This window comes from Rhinopithecus roxellana, chromosome 22 (genome assembly GCF_007565055.1).
Source record: "Rhinopithecus roxellana isolate Shanxi Qingling chromosome 22, ASM756505v1, whole genome shotgun sequence".
In the NCBI taxonomy this organism is placed as follows: domain Eukaryota; kingdom Metazoa; phylum Chordata; class Mammalia; order Primates; family Cercopithecidae; genus Rhinopithecus; species Rhinopithecus roxellana.
Genome location: NC_044570.1, coordinates 7,857,712 through 7,876,861, shown reverse-complemented (window position 1 = coordinate 7,876,861; position 19,150 = coordinate 7,857,712). Strand labels below are relative to the sequence as shown.

General features: G+C 41.8%; 2 protein-coding genes across 4 annotated transcripts in view; one reads left to right on the top strand and one right to left on the bottom strand.

Moving 5' to 3' along the window:
* Window positions 1-598: 598 nt before the first annotated feature.
* LOC104667027 (ribonuclease H2 subunit C-like) overlaps window positions 599-19,150 on the bottom strand; it is a 41,189-nt gene continuing 22,637 nt past the window's right edge. For all 3 annotated transcript variants that reach the window (XM_030926255.1, XM_030926254.1, XM_030926253.1), the window contains 2 exons: window positions 17,769-17,792; window positions 599-1,143 (listed from right to left, as the gene is read on the bottom strand). In XM_030926255.1, the coding sequence (XP_030782115.1) occupies window positions 841-1,143; window positions 17,769-17,792 (327 nt within the window). In that variant the 3' untranslated portion in view covers window positions 599-840. The remainder of the gene's footprint in view (window positions 1,144-17,768; window positions 17,793-19,150) is intronic.
* On the top strand, window positions 4,065-4,889 carry SRY (sex determining region Y). Its single transcript, XM_010369191.2, has one exon. It carries the CDS (start codon window positions 4,155-4,157, stop codon window positions 4,761-4,763), a length of 609 nt encoding a protein of 202 aa, XP_010367493.1. The 5' UTR covers window positions 4,065-4,154; the 3' UTR covers window positions 4,764-4,889.

Below are 19,150 nucleotides of genomic sequence, written 5' to 3'. Positions count from 1 at the left end.
GAACTGTTAATGCAGTTCCGTAGAGACAGTGAGTGAATTATTAGGCTGGTTGAGAGATTAAAATGTGTTGATATTATATTATACATGTAAATTAAATGCTCTCAATCTCCCTCTGCACTGTTATTTTTGCATGGAAGGATTGTTACTTCACAGGAAACCAATGCTTTTTTTTCCATTTTTTTTTTTAAGTGATTGAGTTTCTTTTTCTGAACCCTGAGATATTTTTACACATTTCATTAATTAAAGTATCAGAGACGTATATTAAGAACCTACTACATGTCACACACTATCCTAGGCGCTGTAGACAGAAAAATAATAAGTTCGTGTCTGTATTTAAATTTAGTTGACTGCCCCCCACCTAGTGAGTCTCCTCACACACCACGTCATGTGATATAAGCATCTGGGAGGTCTTTTTTGCCTTTTAAAAATATATAGATGGTTTGACATACGTATATAAGAATATAAAATTCACCACTTTATGTTTTGTGTGTAAGTGTGTGCTGGGAAGAGCTCCTTTATTGGGGTGATGGATCCAGTGGCTCCAAAGTGAAGAGCTGATTTACTGCTGTGAAGGGTTTGAGGCTTTGAATTTCAAGCCCTGGTTCTGTGTCCTTGGGCACCTGCGCGTGAATCGTTGCCGCGAGGCTTGGCCAAGTTAAGGCCCCAGGAACTTTGGCATCCGGGCCAGGGATGGCCTCCATGCCCCACAAGGTGAAGCGGCTGAAGCTGGTAGCGGTTCAGCTGAAGCGGTGGAAGCCCCGCTCTAGGGGCTCCTTTTCTTGGTCGTCATTCCCGGAACCCCGCCAGGGGTCCGGCTTCCCCAACGACACCTCCTCCTCTTCAGTCACCATCACGGATCCTGCAAGGCTGGGCGGCACCGCCACCTCCTCGCCCCATAGACTGCAGCCCCGAAACAACACTTAGAGTCCCTCGGGGCCCTGGCGTATGCTGGCGAGAAGAAGCGCCGCACAGTGGAGGGCAGTCCCCCGCGACCTCGCAGGGTATCATGTGCAATGGGGCGGGGGCGGCGTCCTGCTGTGTGACTGGGCGCAAGTGGACGCGGTACCTCTTGATAGCCGCCTCGTCGCCTCTCTCCATCCTCGCTCCTATGCGACGCGACTTTATCCCTCTTAAAGTGGACGACTTAGTAGTACCGGGGAACGAAGGAAACAAGAGTTAACCATAGCAATAACATTTTGCTTTTGAAACCCATCTTGCGGCCGGGCGCGGTGGCTCAAGCCTGTAATCCCAGCACTTTGGGAGGCCGAGATGGGCGGATCACGAGGTCAGGAGATCGAGACCACCCTGGCTAATACGGTGAAACCCCGTCTCTACTAAAGAATACAAAAAAAAAAAAAAAAAAAAAAAAAAAAAAGAAACCCATCTTGCAACTGCCTGACTGCAAAATGTACTTACAGATTCTGCAGACAAAAATTGCTGCCACTTATTAAAAGATTTTATGGTAAAAACTGACTTTTCCCCCAAACCCCTGATTCAAGGACTGTTGCATAGAAACCCATGAACTCTTAAGATAACCCTTCACTACCAATTAAGATAACAGGTTGTTTAAGCAACCTAATGAGTACCAACTTTCTCTTGTTCCCTTTAAAAACTGTCTCTCAAAATAGCCGGTCACAACACAATGTCAGATGCTTCTGGAATCTGTTTCTCGATTTCCAATCCTAAGACTGCCAACAAACTCCTTATTTGTACTTCAGTTTCTGTGACTCTTTGGTTCACGATGTTGTGCAGGCATCACCTCTCTCTAGTTCCAGAGCACATTTTATCATTCCTCAAAAGAAACCATGCATCCACCAGCAGTAACTCTCCACAACCTCTTTCATCCAGTCCTTAGCAACCATTAATCTGGTTTTGGTCTCTATTTATTTGCTTTTCCTGAACATTTCATATACGTGGGATCATTCTGTGTCTGGCCTCTTGCATCTGACTTTTTCACACAGTGTAACGTTTTCAAGATTCACCCATGTGGTGCCTTGTGTCAGTTTTTGCTATTTTCACATCAGATTTTGAATGGGTATGTTTTTTCTCATCTTTTAAGTGATTTCCAATTGTAGAAAATCTGTTTGTGTGTGTGACTGCAATTTAACCATTTTATTTGCTATTAAGATACACATTTTAACTTGAGTCAAACAACTATATTTCCACTTTGTATAATGAATACTAAAGTTTGTATCTTAAATACTAAACTTTATTAGATGACTAGGATACAAATTACAGTTTTCACATTTATCTTTTGAAGGAATATAGTTAATTTTTTTAAGTTTCTGATATTATTTCATTATAACATTTACTGAACAACCACATTTGGTTATATGAACTCTTTTCATATTTTACAGGATTTTAATTTTATTATCTTAGGAATTTTGGCATCACTCAGTCTTGCTGAGAGTTTATCTTTATTAATAGGTTCTGTGTACTATGCAACCTGTAGTTGTTACTCCCATTTTGCAAATATGGCATTAAAATATAATGATGAGTGGGGAGACTTTCCTTCCATTTTATTTCATCAAAGAAATCTTGTCATTTCTCATCAGACTTTAAGATTTATTGAAGAGAGTTATTCACTTCTTTAGTTTGGTAAATTGTGACCTTTAAATTTTGAAGGAGGTTGAACTAAAATGTAAATATGATAAACTGATGACTGTAATTTATTAGTTGTGAATAGAAATTTAATTTAGACTTGTAAAATATTGTTTTTTAAATTGCTAATTGGGTGATAGTGAAGAAAATGCCTTCAAAAGTATTCCACTATACAATCTGCAAAGAAAAGAATTGTGTCCTCTTTTTAGTGTATCTTAAAACTGTTTTGAGTTCTTAGCATTTTGGGATTCTCTAGAGCCATCTTGTGCCTTTGGAGAATCTCAAAATGAAACAATTTCTTTTTTAAAAGTCAAATGTTAGCCATCCTAGAAGTTGGACATGAAATACTTGTGACCAGGCACAGAGGCTCACGCCGGTAATCCCAGCACTTTGGGGGTGCCGAGGTGGGCGGATCACGAGGTCAGGAGATCGAGACCATCCTGGCCAACACGGTGAAACCCTGTTGCCACTAAAAATACAAAACACGGCCAGGCGCGGTGGCTCAAGCCTGTAATCCCAGCACTTTGGGAGGCCGAGACGGGCAGATCACGAGGTCAGGAGATCGAGACCATCCTGGCTAACATGGTGAAACCCCGTCTCTACTAAAAATAGAAAAAACTAGCCGGGCATGGTGGCGGCGCCTGTAGTCCCAGCTACTCGGGAGGCTGAGGCAGGAGAATGACGTGAACCCGGGGGGCGGAGCTTGCAGTGAGCCGAGATCGCGCCACTGGACTCCAGCCTGGGGCACAGAGCAAGACTCCGTCTCAAAAAAACAAACAAACAAACAACAACCACAACAAAAAAACATTAGCTTAGCGTGGTGGCGGGCGCCTGTGGTCCCAGCTACTCGGGAGGCTGAGGCAGGAGAATGGCGAGAACCTGGGAGGCGGAGCTTGCAGTGAGCCAAGATCAGGCCACTGCACTCCAGCCTAGGCGACAGAGCGAAACTCCATCTAAAAACGAAACAAAAACTTGTAAGTATATGTTAATATTCTGATACTTAATGCCTGCGAAAAATGTGTATAGAAATTCTATACACATTTACTCTTTAAATAGAAGTGAAGAAAAAGCGATAATGATTACTATAAATTCAATATGCAGTTATGTATGTATGTATGTATGTGGTTAACACAATTAGGTTCTCATTAAGCTTTGTTTTTTAAAGGTAACATGCACATATATTGATAATGATAAACAATTCATATAGCTTTTTCTGCCCTCTCAACTGGCGTAAAAGGTCAGTGAAAAAATTGGTGATTAAGTCAAATTTGCATTTTTCAGGACAGTAGTAGAGCCTTCAGGGCGGCCGATTGGCAGGGCAAGTAGTCAATGTTACTGAATTACCGTGTTTTGCTTGAGAATGAATACATTGTCAGGGCACTAGGGGGTTAGCTGGTTGGGCGGAGTTGAGAGGGGTGTTGGGGGCGGAGAAAGAAAGTTTCATTACAAAAGTTAAGGTAACAGAGAATCTGGTAGAAGTAAGTTTTGGATAGTTAATTAAGTTTCCAAATCTGGCACCTTTCAGTTTTGTCGCACCCTCCTTGTTTTTGACAATGCAATCATATGCTTCTGCTATGTTAAGCGTATTTAACACTGATGATTACAGTCCAGCTGCGCAACAGAACGTTCCTGCTCTCCGGAGAAGCTCTTCCTTCATTTGCACTGAAAGCTGTAGCTCTAAGTATCGGTGTGAAGCAGGAGAAAACAGTAAAGGCAGCGTCCAGGATAGAGTGAAGCGACCCATGAACGCATTCATTGTGTGGTCTCGCGATCAGAGGCGCAAGATGGCTCTAGAGAATCCCAAAATGCTAAACTCAGAGATCAGCAAGCAGCTGGGATACCAGTGGAAAATGCTTACCGAAGCCGATAAACGGCCATTCTTCCAGGAGGCACAGAAACTACAGGCCATGCATAGAGAGAAATACCCGAATTATAAGTATCGACCTCGTCGGAAGGCGAAGATGCTGCAAAACAGTTGCAGTTTGCTTCCCGCAGATCCTTCTTCGGTACTCTGCAGAGAAATGGAACTGGACAACAGATTGTACAGGGATGACTGTATCAAAGCCACACACTCAAGAATGCAGCTAGGCCACTTACCGCCCATCAACACAGCCAGCTCACCGCAGCAACGGGACCGCTACAGCCACTCGACAAAGCTGTAGGACAATCGGGTAACACTGGCTACAAAGACCTATGTAGATGCTCGTTTTTACGGTAACTTACAGCCCTCACTTTCTTATGTTTAGTTTCAATATTGTTTTCTTTTCTCTGACTAATAAAGGTCTTATTCATTTTGGTTTTACTGGTATTTCATTTTAAACTTAATTTCAAGACAAGTTGTGTCAACACGATTAACTTGCAAAGAAATAAAACATCCAGAAGTGATCCCGCCTATGTTTGTGGCTGTTTAGCAGAGTACTAACTTGATACAAAGAGACACCGCGGTTCATTTTAAATACTCTAATGAGAAACACATTTGAAAATTGTACAAAAAGAAATCACACTTCTATATGCAGCATGTTAAGCAGTCCTTTCTAGACTATGTATACATTGGTCTTTCAGTTACTTTGCACGTCTCTGTAAATTGCAGGTAACTAAGGAATGGATATGTAAGCAGGGTCAAACTTATTTCTTTCTCTCCCCTTCACGCTGTGGAAACACCAATGGTGCCTCCACTTGCAATTCAGTTCCTTTACTCCACATAAATCCAAACCTTTCAACTAGTTATATAATGTTTCTGCTAAAACAAAATCTTTAACTCCTTGTCATTTTTATATCTCTATGAAACTCATCGTTTTGCCTTTCTTCTGAAAACCCTTAAAATGGCAATCTACTTGTTTCCATGACCTATTAGATTTTAAGCCTGTGGAATGGAAAATACAGATGGAATGTTGAGAATACTGACTACCCAGATTATGGAGATGGAAGGACAGGGGCTGGTGACCCAACTGGTTTAATTTGATAGGATTTAAATAAAAATTTAATTCCAAGACTTCATAAAATTTGCAGATAAGCTAAAACAGAAAACTAGAAGTTTGGCAATAACTGTAAACTACGTTTTGAAGCATAAATTACAAAGAAATTTTTCCACAATAAAAATAAATCAAAAGTTAAAATTAATGGTATATATCAAAGTCAACTTTCCAATATTCCAAAACTTTTCAGACACACTACCTTAAATAATAAAACTCAAACACTAAAAGAGTGTATATTAGAGATGGATATCATGTTTCTCAAAGTTCAGGGTTTAAAAAAAGCTGTTAACTTCATGAATTACTTTATTCCAGAGACAATACTACTTAATCTGAACTTTATGCCAAATGAGAACTGTATATTGCCTGTTACCTTTTAAACACTGACTCAAAACTACTTTGTAATATTTAAAACCACTCTTTTCACTTTCCCAAAAATCACACCCATTCTGACCTTCATTACCATACATTAATTTTCCTTTTCTTGAACTTCTGACACAGATTCTCTGCTTGACCAAACTTTAGTCAGGTTTCTGAACCTTCTCCTAGGCTTACCTGTGCACTTCCTTGCCAAACACAGTTTTGGGAAAGAAATCTGCTAAGCCAGGTTAGCAAGTCTGTACCCCCACCCCATATCTGATCACCCTCAACACTTAATCAGCCTCGATATCTGATCAGGTTCCTCATCCTCCACTACCCTCTAGGTGACATCTGATCAGCCTAGCCCGTCTTCAGCAGGAATCTGCCTTATCTGTGATGTCTTCTCTTAGTGATTCTCCATCCATTGACCCTACTCCCTGTTCCTTGGCTATAAATCCCCACCTGCCCAGATGTATTTGGAGCTAAGGCCAATCTCTCCCCGAGTGCAAGACCTCATTGCTGTGCTGAAGGTCCTGAATAGTCTTCCTTACCAAGTTTGAACAAGTATCACCAAATACTCTTTTTCTTTAACAATGTGCATAAACATAAGTATAAAATATTATGTAGAGCTTCTTTTGCTTAACAAATTTTGGCAGTTTTCAGATTATTAAAAATTATGTCTTCATGCATGTATACATTGTGGAATGACTAAATCAAGCAATGTATCTACTACTTCATATACTTCCCTTTCTTTTTGCACTAGGAACATTTAAATTGTACTCTGTTAGCAATTTTCAAGCATTCAGTACATTCTTGTTACCTATATTCACCATGCTCTACAATAGATCTCAACTAATTGCTTCTATCTAGATGAAATACTATAATTTTTGAATAACAATACTAATCTCTCCACCTGACCCTACTAGAGGGTAGCCACCATTCTACTCCCACAAATATGAAATACTTCATATTTGAATACTGTCCTGGCACATGAGCAGTGCTGATCTCTATATCATTCTAATTTTAGTACATGTGCTGCGCAAACAAGAATTTTTAAGAAAAAAATGCTGTGCATAATTCATTCTATTTTTGTTGGACGAATGAGTATTTTCTGGTTTCAGCTATTACAAATATTGCTTTTTTTAATACATTCTTATACATGTACTATGGAGAACATTTATAAGAATTTATGTGAAGCACACTCCCAGGAGAGGAATTGACACTTTATGTATGGTTTATTTAGGAATTACTGAAATGAAGCATTTTTGTATTTTTGTGATGATTAAACAAACATGAATAAACAAATTCTAACTGTAAGTATCAAGTGTGCTTTGGCTGCCAAAGGATGTTTGCTATATTTTAAAATGTCGACACTTAAAATATATTAAGAGGGAGCTTGGTACTGAATAAAGAACATGGGCTCTAGAAGGTAAACCCTTCAGCTTTGGCTACCTGGAGTGCCACTTACAGGCTTGAACTTCAACAATGTACTTTCCCTGTCTGAGTCTCAGTTTTTTCAATTCTATAATAATTTTGTTAGTTGAAATGCTATTTATTAATAAAATCAACTCATGAAGAAATGTGAATTAAGGTACACAAGCATTAAATGTGAGTCTATATAAGAAATACTTAGAACAGGCTGGGTGCAGTGGCTCACACCAGTAATCCCAGCACTTTGGGAGGCCAAAGCAGGAGGATCACAAGGTCAGGACATCCAGACCATCCTGGCTAACACGGTGAAACCCCATCTCTACTAAAAATACAAAAAATTAGCTGGCCTAGTGGTGGGCGTCTGTAGTCCCAGCTACTGGGAGGCTGAGGCAGAAGAATGGCGTGAACCTGGGAGGTGGAGCTTGCAGTGAGCCAAGATCATGCCAGTGCACTCTAGCCTGGGCAATAGAGAGAGACTCAGTCTCAAAAAAAAAGTAAATAAATACTTAAAACAGACATCAGCATTAATAAAGGATTAACTAAATATTTGCTATTATTAACCTGAAAGTAATTGCTCCATCTAAAAAATATCTTAGTAAAAGAGTAATGTAGATATTCATGATTGATTAGATATTATTTCATTAGTCATTGAACTAGGTAATGCTTTCCCTAATACTGTGAAATGTCACGATTTTACTGCTGCGAAATACATAAATTTTCCATATTTGTTCCAAATCTGTTCCATACAGATTTTTTTTTACAAATTAGAAACAAAGGGTAGTTATCAGAATTCTAGTATTTCAAGAAATTTAATTAATATTTTATTTCATATTGGACTATGTAATAATGTCAAGAATAAAAAATCTTCATGAGATATTGTGCACAGATCTTTTATTTATAGATGCATGAACTTTGGCAAATGCATATGCCTGAGTAACTATCACCCCAAATAAGTTACAAGCTATTTACATAATTCCTTCAACCCTTAATATTGCCTGTGCCCTTTTGCAATTCCTCTGTCAATTGTATGATTTCTATCCATGCAATTGAGAGGTCAATTTTTTTTTTTTTTTCGAGGTAGAGTCTTGCTCTGTCACCCAGGCTGGAGTGCAGTGGTGCAATCTCGGCTCACTGCCAGTTCCACCTCCCAGGTTCATGCCATTCTCCTGCCTCAGCCTCCCAAATAGCTGGGACTATAGGCGCCTGCCACCACGCCCAGCTAATTTTTTTGTATTTTTAGTAGAGACAGGGATTCACCATGTTAACCAGGATGGTCTCGATATCCTGACCTCATGATCCACCCACCTCAGCCTCCCAAAGTGCTGGGTTTACAGGTGTGAGCCACTGCTCCCGGCCGAGATCAAGGCTTTATATGAACAGAGCTATATTCTGGAGAGTGTCTGGCTTCTTTCTTTCAGGTTGAAATTTGCATGAAATTACCTCAGCTTATGTACACTGTTGTTGGTGAACTCTGGGCTGTTTTGAGTTTGAGGCTTTTATTAATAAAGCTGCTGTCAACAGTTGAGCTCAAGTCTCTAAGTGGACATCTGTTTTCAGTGTACCTGGGCCAACACCTACGAGTGAAATTTTCAGCTCATGGGGTAGCTGTACAGTTAATTTTGTGTGTACCTTTACAAGAATTTTCTAGGGTTTTTGTGCTGTTTCACACTGCCACAGCAATGTCTGAGCTTTCCATTGCTATGCATGCTCACCAAAATTTGGAATTGTTAGTGACTTAAATTTTAACCACAGAATGAAGGTATGTAGTTAAAATAATTAAAGTTGTTATAAAAATATACTGATTTTCTGCTGGAACAAGTTACCCTTCATTACTTTTCTTCCTCAGAATTTCTAAGTTACAATCAGTTTTCTTAAATTTGAATATTGCTGATGTTTCTTAAAATCTCTATGTTGTTTTCAAATGACTAGAAAGTTCTGCTGATTTTTCAACTGAGATCACAAAGTTGGTAGATTACAGTAGGGAAATTAACAGAATGACAAATACATTTAGCAAAAACACCACCAAAAATGAGTTCTGGATTGCTGTTTGTTAGAGTTTAATAGTGTTCTTCATATTTGTCCAGAAAATTTTTGAAATCTAAAATATATGTAATTTGCATTTTCCTTGTTGCCAAGTAAGAAAGTAACCCTTCCTCCTATTTTCATTAGAGCACTACCTTTAGAAAACTAATGTTTTCCCCTCTGTTTTTGAGGTGTATATAAATCTTTTTTGTTTTGTTTTGTTTTGTTTTGTTTTGAGACGGAGTCTTGCTCTGTCGCCCAAGCTGGAGTGCAGTGGCGGGATCTCAGCTCACTGCAAGCTCCGCCTCCCGGGTTCACACCTTTCTCCTGCCTCAGCCTCCCGAGTAGCTGGGACTACAGGCGCCTGCCACCTCGCCCGGCTAGTTTTTTGTATTTTTAGTAGAGACGGGGTTTCACCATGTTAGCCAGGATGGTCTCGATCTCCTGACCTTGCGATCCGCCCGCCTCGGCCTCCCAAAGTGCTGGAATTACAGGCTTGAGCCACCACGCCCGGCCTATAAATCTTTTTAACAACTAACTTAAGTTTAATGGAAGGATGGCACCCCAACAGGTCTTTCTTAATGGCCTTGAGCCTTCTCTTTGAAGTGTAAGGAGTGTTCCCAAGTCTCCTTGTCTTTCCTGAGCAAATTGAGGGTCAGGCTGCATTTTTTGTGGCCCAATAATAGGACACAGACGAACGAAGGAGGAAGAAGGTTTTTATTTCTGTAAGTGGTTACAGGGAGAAGTCATGTAGACAATACTACCAGACCCACTCAAAATGACAAAGTTTTCCAGAACTTATATACCTTCTAAGCTATATGTCTATGTGTAAGTGCACATTTTATCTAACGACATAAGTGATTAACTTCTTTTAATCTATAACTAAGTTGTGAGTCCTGAGGACCTTCCTCTGGAGCCTCAGTAAATTGACGTCATCAAAGTGGGTCCAGCTGCTGGGGTGATTACCCTTATGTTGTCTCCTGCTAAGTCACAGAGGTTTGTGGAGTTCCTTCAAAGCCCCGATAAGCTTGTTTGTGGAGGCCTGGGGAGTTTCTGCAGACCCCCAGTAAAACTTGTGTAATCCTAAATGGGTCCTGTCAAGAATTCCTTCATTATTTTATCATCCTTTAAGGCCCAGGGAAGGCCTGGGAAAAACTCTTGGTGGGCTTTTGTTACATTCCAGCCATTGTATAAGGGCGCTGGCTTTTAATATTTAACCAGTCAATCAATACTGAAACAGGTGTTGTGGGGGCCTGTGTTAGTGGGACCTGGCCTGCCACACTTCCGCTTCTCAGTTTCCAAGTGCTCTCACTCACACACTGTGAAAGGAACATAAATCTTGGGGCCCCCAAGTCACTAAGCTGAAGGGAAAAGTCCAGCTGAGAACTGCTTAGGGCCGACCTGCCTCCCATTCTTTCAAAGTCACCCCTCTGCTCACTGAGGCAACTGCTTATCTGATCGCCTCCTTTGGAAAGGCTAATCAGAAACTCAAAAGAAGGCAACTGTTTTGTCTCTCACCTGTTCATGACCTGGAAACCCCCTCCCTGATTCCAGTCTTCCTGCCTTTGCTTCAACTTGTTCCATCTTTCCAGACTGAACCAATATACTTCTTTTTTTTTGAGACGGAGTCTTGCTCTGTCACCCAGGCTGGAGTGCAGTGGCATTATCTCGGCTCACTGCAACCTCTGTCTCCTGGGTTCATGCCTTTCCCCTGCCTCAGCCTCCTGAGTACCTGGGACTACAGGCGCCTGCCACCCATGCCCAGCTAATTTTTTTTGTATTTTTAGTAGTGACGGGATTTCACCATATTAGCCAGGATGGTCTCGATCTCCTGACCTCGTGATCCTCCCGCCTCGGCCTCCCAAAGTGCTGGGATTACAGGCATGAGCCACCACGCCCTGCCTCTAGGTGATTTTTTTAAAACCACTTTAACTACAGGCTGGGCATAATGTCTCATGCCTATAATCCCAGCACTTTGGGAGGCTGAGGCATGAGGATCACTTGAGGCCAGGAGTTTGAGACCAGACTGCGCAACATAGCAAGAACTTATCTCTACAAAAAATATAAATAAATAAGCAATAACTGGGTATGACGATGCATGCTTATCATCCAAGCTACTTGGGAGGCTGAGGTGGGAGGATCACTTGAGCCAAGGAGTTCGAGGCTGCAGTGAGTCATGATCATGTCACTGCACTCCAGCCTGGGCAACAGAGCAAGACCCCACCTCTAAAAGAAAAAAACACTTTATCAGACAAGTGCGTGTGTGTGTGCGTTCATAATCAAGCTATAGTTTTCTTTGGTGCATGTTAAAATGGACATCAATGTTGTCTTCCTTTGGTTACCTTTCCTCTGTCTTTTTAAACTGCTTGTGATATTTTTGAGAGGTATTCCTACTGGTGCTAGAGACCCACTTCATTCACATCAGCAGCACCATCGCCCGTGTCCCACGATGGTGTCACTGGTGAGCACTTCATGTTCTTTCTTCTCTTATGAACACTGGTGCCACCAGCTTTCCCAGCTTTCCCCCATGCCCACGTGGTTGTGCTGTTGCTGTGTGTGCACCGCAAGCAGAATCAGAAGGGAGATGTGCTCATATTCGGATGTCCCTGAAGGTCTCTTCAGGACTTTGACAGGGTTATAATCCCACCAGCAATTGGTCAGCTCTTGGGCTGTCTCAAATTGCCATTGCCACACCTTTAATTGACCTATTTTTTTTTTTGAAATGGAGTTTTGCTCTGTCGCCCAGGCTGGAGTGCAATGAATGGCACGATCTCGGCTCACTGCAACCTCCGCCTCCTGGGTCCAAGCGATTCTCCTGCCTCAGCCTCCTGAGCAGCTGGGTCTACAAGCACCTGCCACCACACCCAGCTAACTTTCGTATTTTTGGTGGAGACAGGGTTTCACTATATTGGCCACTCTGGTCTCAAATTCCTGACCTCGTGATCCACCCACCTCAGCCTCCCAAAGTGCCGAGATTACATGGGTGAGCCACCTTGCCTAGCCTAATTGACCCTTTTTTTTTTTTTTTTTTTTTTTTAGAAAAGAAAAGCCCAATTGTTTAAATTGGTTTAAATTTAAACAGTGGCTTAAATTGACTTTCAATGAATATGTGTGACCCTGAGCATTTCTTACACACAACAGCTGGTCAATTGTGCAATTCCCTGTTTGAATTTTTCTTTTCAGTAAATGGAGTGATTATATCCCTCTTCTTTTAGTCGCCTTATAGTCTCTCTCCTCCATTTTCTTTTTCTTTTCTTTTCTTTTTTTTTTTTTTTTTTTTTTTTTTTGCCATCCGTCTGTTTTGGTAGGAGCTATCTATACACAGTTTGTGCTCTATAACCAGAATTTCTGCATCTATAGATCCAACTAGTCTTGTATTGAAAATACTTCGGCCGGGCGCGGTGGCTCACGCCTGTAATCCCAGCACTTTGGGAGGCCAAGGCTGGCGGATCACGAGGTCAGGAGATCGACACCATCCTGGCTAACACGGTGAAACCCTGTCTCTACTAAAAATACAAAAAAAAAAGTAGCCGGGCGTGGTGGTGGGCGTCTGTAGTCCCAGTTACTTGGGAGGCTGAGCCAGGAGAATGGCGTGAACCCAGGAGGCAGAGGTTGCAGTGAGCCGAAATCGCGCCACTGCACTCCAGCCTGGGCGACAGAGCAAGACTCCGTCTCAAAAAAAAAAAAAAAAGAAAAGAAAATATTTCAAAAAATAAAATATAGCAATCCAATAAAAAGTAATACAAATAAAAAATAATATAGTATGACAACTATTTGCATAGCATTTACACCATATCAGGAGTTATGAGTAACCTAGAGACAATTTAAAGTAGTGGCCGGGCGCGGTGGCTCAAGCCTGTAATCCCAGCACTTTGGGAGGCCGAGACGGGCGGATCTCGAGGTCAGGAAATCGAGACCATCCTGGCTAACATGGTGAAACCCCGTCTCTACTAAAAAATACAAAAAACTAGCCGGGCGAGGTGGCGGGCGCCTGTAGTCCCAGCTACTCAGGAGGCTGAGGCAGGAGAATGGCGTGAACCCGGGAGGCAGAGCTTGCAGTGAGCTGCGATCCAGCCACTGCACTCCAGCCCGGGCGACAGAGCGAGACTCAGTCTCCAAAAAAAAAAAAAAGATAATTTAAAGTATACCAGAGGCTGGACCCTGTGGCTCATCCCTGTAATCTCAGCACTTTGGGAGGCCAAGGTGGACAGATTACGTGAGGGCAGGAGTTCGAAACCAGCCTCAACAACGTGGTTAAAACCCGTCTCTACTAAAAATACAAAAATTAGCTGGGAATGGTGGTGCATACCTGTAATCCCAGCTACTTGGGAGACTGAGTCAGGAGAATCTCTTGAACCCGGGAGGTGGAGGTTACAGTGAGCCAAGATCACACCACTGCCCTCCAGCCTGGGCAACAGAGTGAGATTCTGTCTCCAAATAAATAAATAAATAAAAATATACAGGAACATATACTTGCATTATATGCAAATACTACACCATTTTATATCAGGAACTTCGGCAGCTGTGGATTTTGGTGTCTGCGGGGAAGAAGGGGTCTTAAAACTAATACCCCATGAATTCTGAAGGATGACTGCATTTTGCATATTAAACTTTCCCTGGTGATATGGGCAGTAAGGAGCCTCTTCCAGTTGACAGCTCATCTTTTGACATTTTTAGAGCCTGAAGTCAGAATATTATTATTATTATTATTATTAAAATGTAGGCACAGTCTAACCCATTTTTAAAGGTTATGCTTTTTTTTTTTTTTTTTTTTTTTTTTTGAGACGGAGTCTCACTCTGTAGCCTCAGCTGGAGAGCAATGGCAGGATCTCGGCTCACTGCAACCTCCGCCTCTCGAGCTCAAGTGATCCTTATGCCTCAGGCTCCTGAGTAGCTGGGACTACAGGCATGGTTATGCTTTTTGTATTTTATCTAAGAGAAACCTCCTAACCCTGAGGTTATAAGACATTTCTCTCTATTTCTCAAAAAAAAAAAATTTTTTTTTTCTTTTACATTCAGGTTTGTAATCCACCTGTAGTTCATTTTTAAGTATTACATGAGGCCGGGCACGGTGGTTCACACTTGTAATCCCAGCACTTTGGGAGACCGAGATGGGCAGATCACCTGAGGTCAGGAGTTCGAGACCAGCCTGGCCAACTTGGTGAAACCGCGTCTCTACTAAAAATGCAAAAATTAGCCAGGCGTGGTGGCACCTGCCTGTAGTCCCAGTTGAGGCACAAGAATTACTTGAACCCTGGAGAAGTTTGCAGGGAGGTGAGATCACACCACTGCACTGTAGCCTGGGTGACAGAGCGAGACTGTCTCAAAAAAAAAAAAAAAAAAGATTTGCATGAAGTTGAGATTTGATCACATATCATCCACAAGAACAGCCAATTGCTTCAGTCCTGTCTATGTGGAATTTGGTTTCTTCTCTCATTGTTTTATAACTGCGACCTGTCTCATATGCCAAGACATAATTTAGTCAGTCTGTTTCAAACCCTTCCGAACCTATGCATTGCTCAGTTTCTCAGTCTCTGAGCTACGGTTTTCATTTCTTTTTTTTTTTTTCTTTGGAGACAGGGTCTCGCTCTGTCACCCAGGCTGCAGTGCAGTGGCGTGATCATGGCTCACTGCAGCCTCAACCTCTCTTGGGCACGGGTGATCCTCCCACCTCAGCCTCCTGAGTAACTGGGACCACAGGTGCATACCATGTCCAGCTAATGTTTTTAAAAATTTTTTGTAAAGATGGGGTCTCACCATGTTGCCCAGGCTAGTCTCAAACTCCTGGGCTCAAGAAATCCGCCAGTCTCGGCCTCCCAAAGTGCTGGGATTACAGGTGTGAGCCACCACGCCCAGCTCCACATCTTATTTCTTAATAACATTTCCATCTACAGATCCTGGTATTTCTGGGGAAATGCTTTTTAAAATCTCACATTTAGATCTTTAAATTTTCACTTTTAACTTAACCTGAGGTGCAGGTTGGGTCAAGATTCCATTATCATTTAGAGAATCATTCTTTTGGTGTGAAGAACCTCTATTTGGGCCTCAAAGTTGTTTGCATCTCGAAGGTTATTTTGTCTGATTTTGCTATAGCCCAACTTGCCTTTCTTTCTACTGGTATTTGCTTTGCGCATTTTTTTTCCTAGCTATTTTCACCTTCCCTTTGGCATTTTGTTGCAAAGGCTTCTCTTGTAAATAGCATGAAACATTTAAAATTGCATCCTCTAATCTCTGTCTTTTTACAGATTGATTAAATCATTGAACATCGAACATAACTAAGGATACACTATTCCTACTATTTTATTTTACTTTTCTTCTTTTTTAACTCCTTCCTTCCTAACTTCCATTTAGTATTCAGTTTTTAAATTTATTATTATTTTTTTAATTTTTGAGACAAAAGCCTGCCTCTGCCACCCAGGCTGAAGGGCAGTGACGCAATCTCAGCTCACTGCAACCTCTACCTCCGGGGCTCAAGTGATCCTCCCACCTCAGCCTCCTGAGTAGCTGGGACTACAGGCGCTCACCACGATACTTGGCTAATTTTGGTATTTAATTTTATTCTTCATTTTTTTGTATTTAATTTTATTCTTCATTTTCCTCCACTAGTTCAGGAGTTATACGTTCAATTTCTATTTTTAACAGGAACACTTAACCTTAAAATGTCAAAATCCAGCAACATCTAACTACTTTTACTCACTTCTTCCCTTTCTTATCCTCTCTGTGAAGGTAGCCTAATCTTTAGAAATTAAGTTTCACTTTGTTGTTAATACCAGTTATTATTTTTTTAAACAGCTAACAATCACTTAGTTTTACCGGTTTGTTTCCAATGTTTTTGGCTGGCATTGCTGTTCGCATCCTGCTGTGCTATTCAGGGTGTGAATTTCTTCTTAAGGCAGAGCATCATTTGGAAGATTTTTCAGCAAGAATTGCAGAGCTCCTTGTTGGAAATATTTACGCTATCATCACTCTCCAACAGCAATTTAGCTGCATTTTCAATTCTTGCTTGATAGTGAACATTTTCTGAACAACCTATAAATGCCTGTCCATTGACTTCCTGATATCTCTCATGTCAGGAAGGCCATCAAGGAGTCTGCTAGAAGTCTGGGAGTTATTTCTTTTTCTTTTTTCTTTCTTTATTTCTTTTTTTTTTTTTTTTTTTTTTGAGACGGAATCTCGCTCTGTCACCCAGGTTGGAGTGCAGTGGCATGATCTTGGCTCACTGCAACCTCCACCTCCCGGGTTCAAGTGATTCTCCTGCCTCAGCCTCCCAAGTAGCTGGGATTCCAAGCATGTGCCATCATGCCCAGCTAATTTTTTTATATTTAGTAGAGATGGGTTTCACCATGTTGCCCAGGTTGATCTCAAACCCCTGACCTCAGGTGATCTGCCCACGTCAGCCTTTCAAAGCACTGGGATTACAAGTGTGAGCCACCACCCCTGGCCAAAGGTTACCTTTTTAATTGAAAATAAATAAATAAATAAATTGAAGCAAAATTTACATGTAATTAACCATTTAAAAGCGAACAATTCAGGGGCATTTAGAACATTCACAATGTTGTGCAGCCACCACCTCTGTGTACTTCCAGAGCACTTTTGTCCCCCCCCCAAAAAAAACCTGGATTTTATCAGGCAGTCACTGTCCCTTTCCCCTCCAGCTCCTGGCAGTCGTGACACTGCTTCTGGTTCTAGGGATTCGCCTATTCTTGAAATTTCATCTTCATAAAAATATACACTATGTGATTATTTGTTTCTGGCTTTTTTCTCTTTGTAAAATGTTTTTGAGGCTCAACCACTTTGTATCAATTTTCAGTGCTTCATTCCTCTTCAAGGCTAAATAATATTCCATTGTGTGGATGGACCACATTTTGTTTATTCATTTCTTCCACTGATGAACATGTGAGTTATTTCTGCCTTTTAGCTATAATGAATAGTGCTGCTGTGAACATTTGTGTACACATTTTTCTTGGAACCCTTGTTTTCAATTATTTTGAGTACATACCTAGGAGTGGAATTGCTGGTTCATAGAGTAATTCTATATTTAACTTTTTGAGAATCCACCAAAGCATTTGTTCACAGTGGCTGTACCATTTTAGACTCCCACCAGCAATGTACAAACATTGCAGTTTTGTCACATCCTTGTCAACACTTGTTATTTTCCATTTTAGATTTTACCCATCTCAGTGAGTATGAAGTGGTGCTTCACTGTGGTTGTGATCTGCATTTCCCTAATCACCACATTTTGCTTTCAATATCTACTATCTGGTACAGTTTTTGCATCTTCTTCATACACCCCACAGTTCTATAAAACATCCTCAACTATCCCTCCATAAGCATCAGTTCAAGGACATTGCCTCAGTTTTTCCCAGCCAAAGAGTCACTCACCTGAGTTTGGCTTCTTGGTGGGTTCTGTGAACAAAGAGAGAAAATAAATGCAATATGCATTGAAGATTCATCAGAAGCACAAAGAAAGGCCATGAACACCCTGATGAAAGATGAAAAGGGAGTGACAAAGCAATACAAAGTAAATGATATGGACACAAATTCCATGTTGTATTCAGAAAAAAAGCAAGAAAACACCCTTAAAATCCATTCAAAAACAATCCACCCTTGAGGCTGTGAGGATGCCTACAGGATGGCCAAAGTAGCTGAGAACATCCAAGACAAGTAAGTGAGCTACCTGCCCGTAGAGGCACCATAGAGCTGGACGGTGGAGAGCGGGGTAGGGGGAGGCAAAAGAAAAGATGGAGAAAGACTTTCAGCTTCTAGAATGATGGCTTTTCTCACTTTCTTTCATTCACTCATTTTTTCATTCAGCAAACATGTATTGCATGGATGTGGATATCAGGTCAGGAGTGCTCAGGGTGCAGCCTGTGCCCACCCTGCTCAGTGAACCTGAGTGTGCAATGCGGGTGAGCAGACAGGGGCACGAGGAAGTTTGAGGAAGATGGCTCAAAGGAGGTAGAGTCGGCCATGGCTGGGAAAATTGGAGCTTCAGGGCTGTGCAATGGCCAGACTTCTTCCAAACAGAGGAAACAGTGTATTTGAAAGCATGGTTCACATAACAGCCTCGCATTGCCTTGGTAGGAGGAAGCTGGAACACAGGGGTATGTGTGTGGTGGGGGCATTCACTGGGGGTGCAGAGACTGCAAAAAGGAGAGTCTGAAGCTCCAAAGGGGACATACGGTTTCGCATGTCCTGTATTTTAATTGAAGGTTTCCCATCGCCTTTTCTCCTTCCTGCCACCTCCCTCTCCCTTCCTGCCCTCCCTTCTTCCTTCCTCCTCTCCTTCCTTCCTTCTCTCCTCTCTTCCTTCCCTCTCTCCTTTTCCCCCTTCTTCTTTTCTTCTTCCCCACCCTCCTTTCTTCCTTCCTCCCCTCCATCCTTTCTTTTCTCCCTCTCTCCTTCCTTCCCTCCATCCTTCCTTCTTTCTTCTCCTCTTCTTCCTTTCTTCCCCTTCCCCCATCTTTCTTTACTTCCCCCGCTCCTTTCTTCCTTTCTTCCCTTCCTCCTTCCTTCCTTCCCTCAGTCTTTTCCTATCTCATCTCCTTTCTTCTTCCTTCCTTCCCTCCATTGTTCCCTCTCTCCTTCCTTTTCTTCCCTCCTTCTTTGCATCCTTTTTTCCTCCCTCCCTCCCTCTTTTCCTCCCTCCTTTCATTGTTTCCTTCTCTTTTCTTGCTTCTCTTCCTTTTCCCTTCCTTTCTCCTCCCACCCTCCCTCCCTCTCTCCCATCCTTCCTTTCTCCTCCCACCCTCCCTCCCTCTCTC

Coding starts and splice junctions, on each gene's coding strand:
- SRY (XM_010369191.2), top strand. CDS start 4,155: ATGCAATCATATGCTTCTGCTATGTTAAGCGTATTTAACACTGATGAT.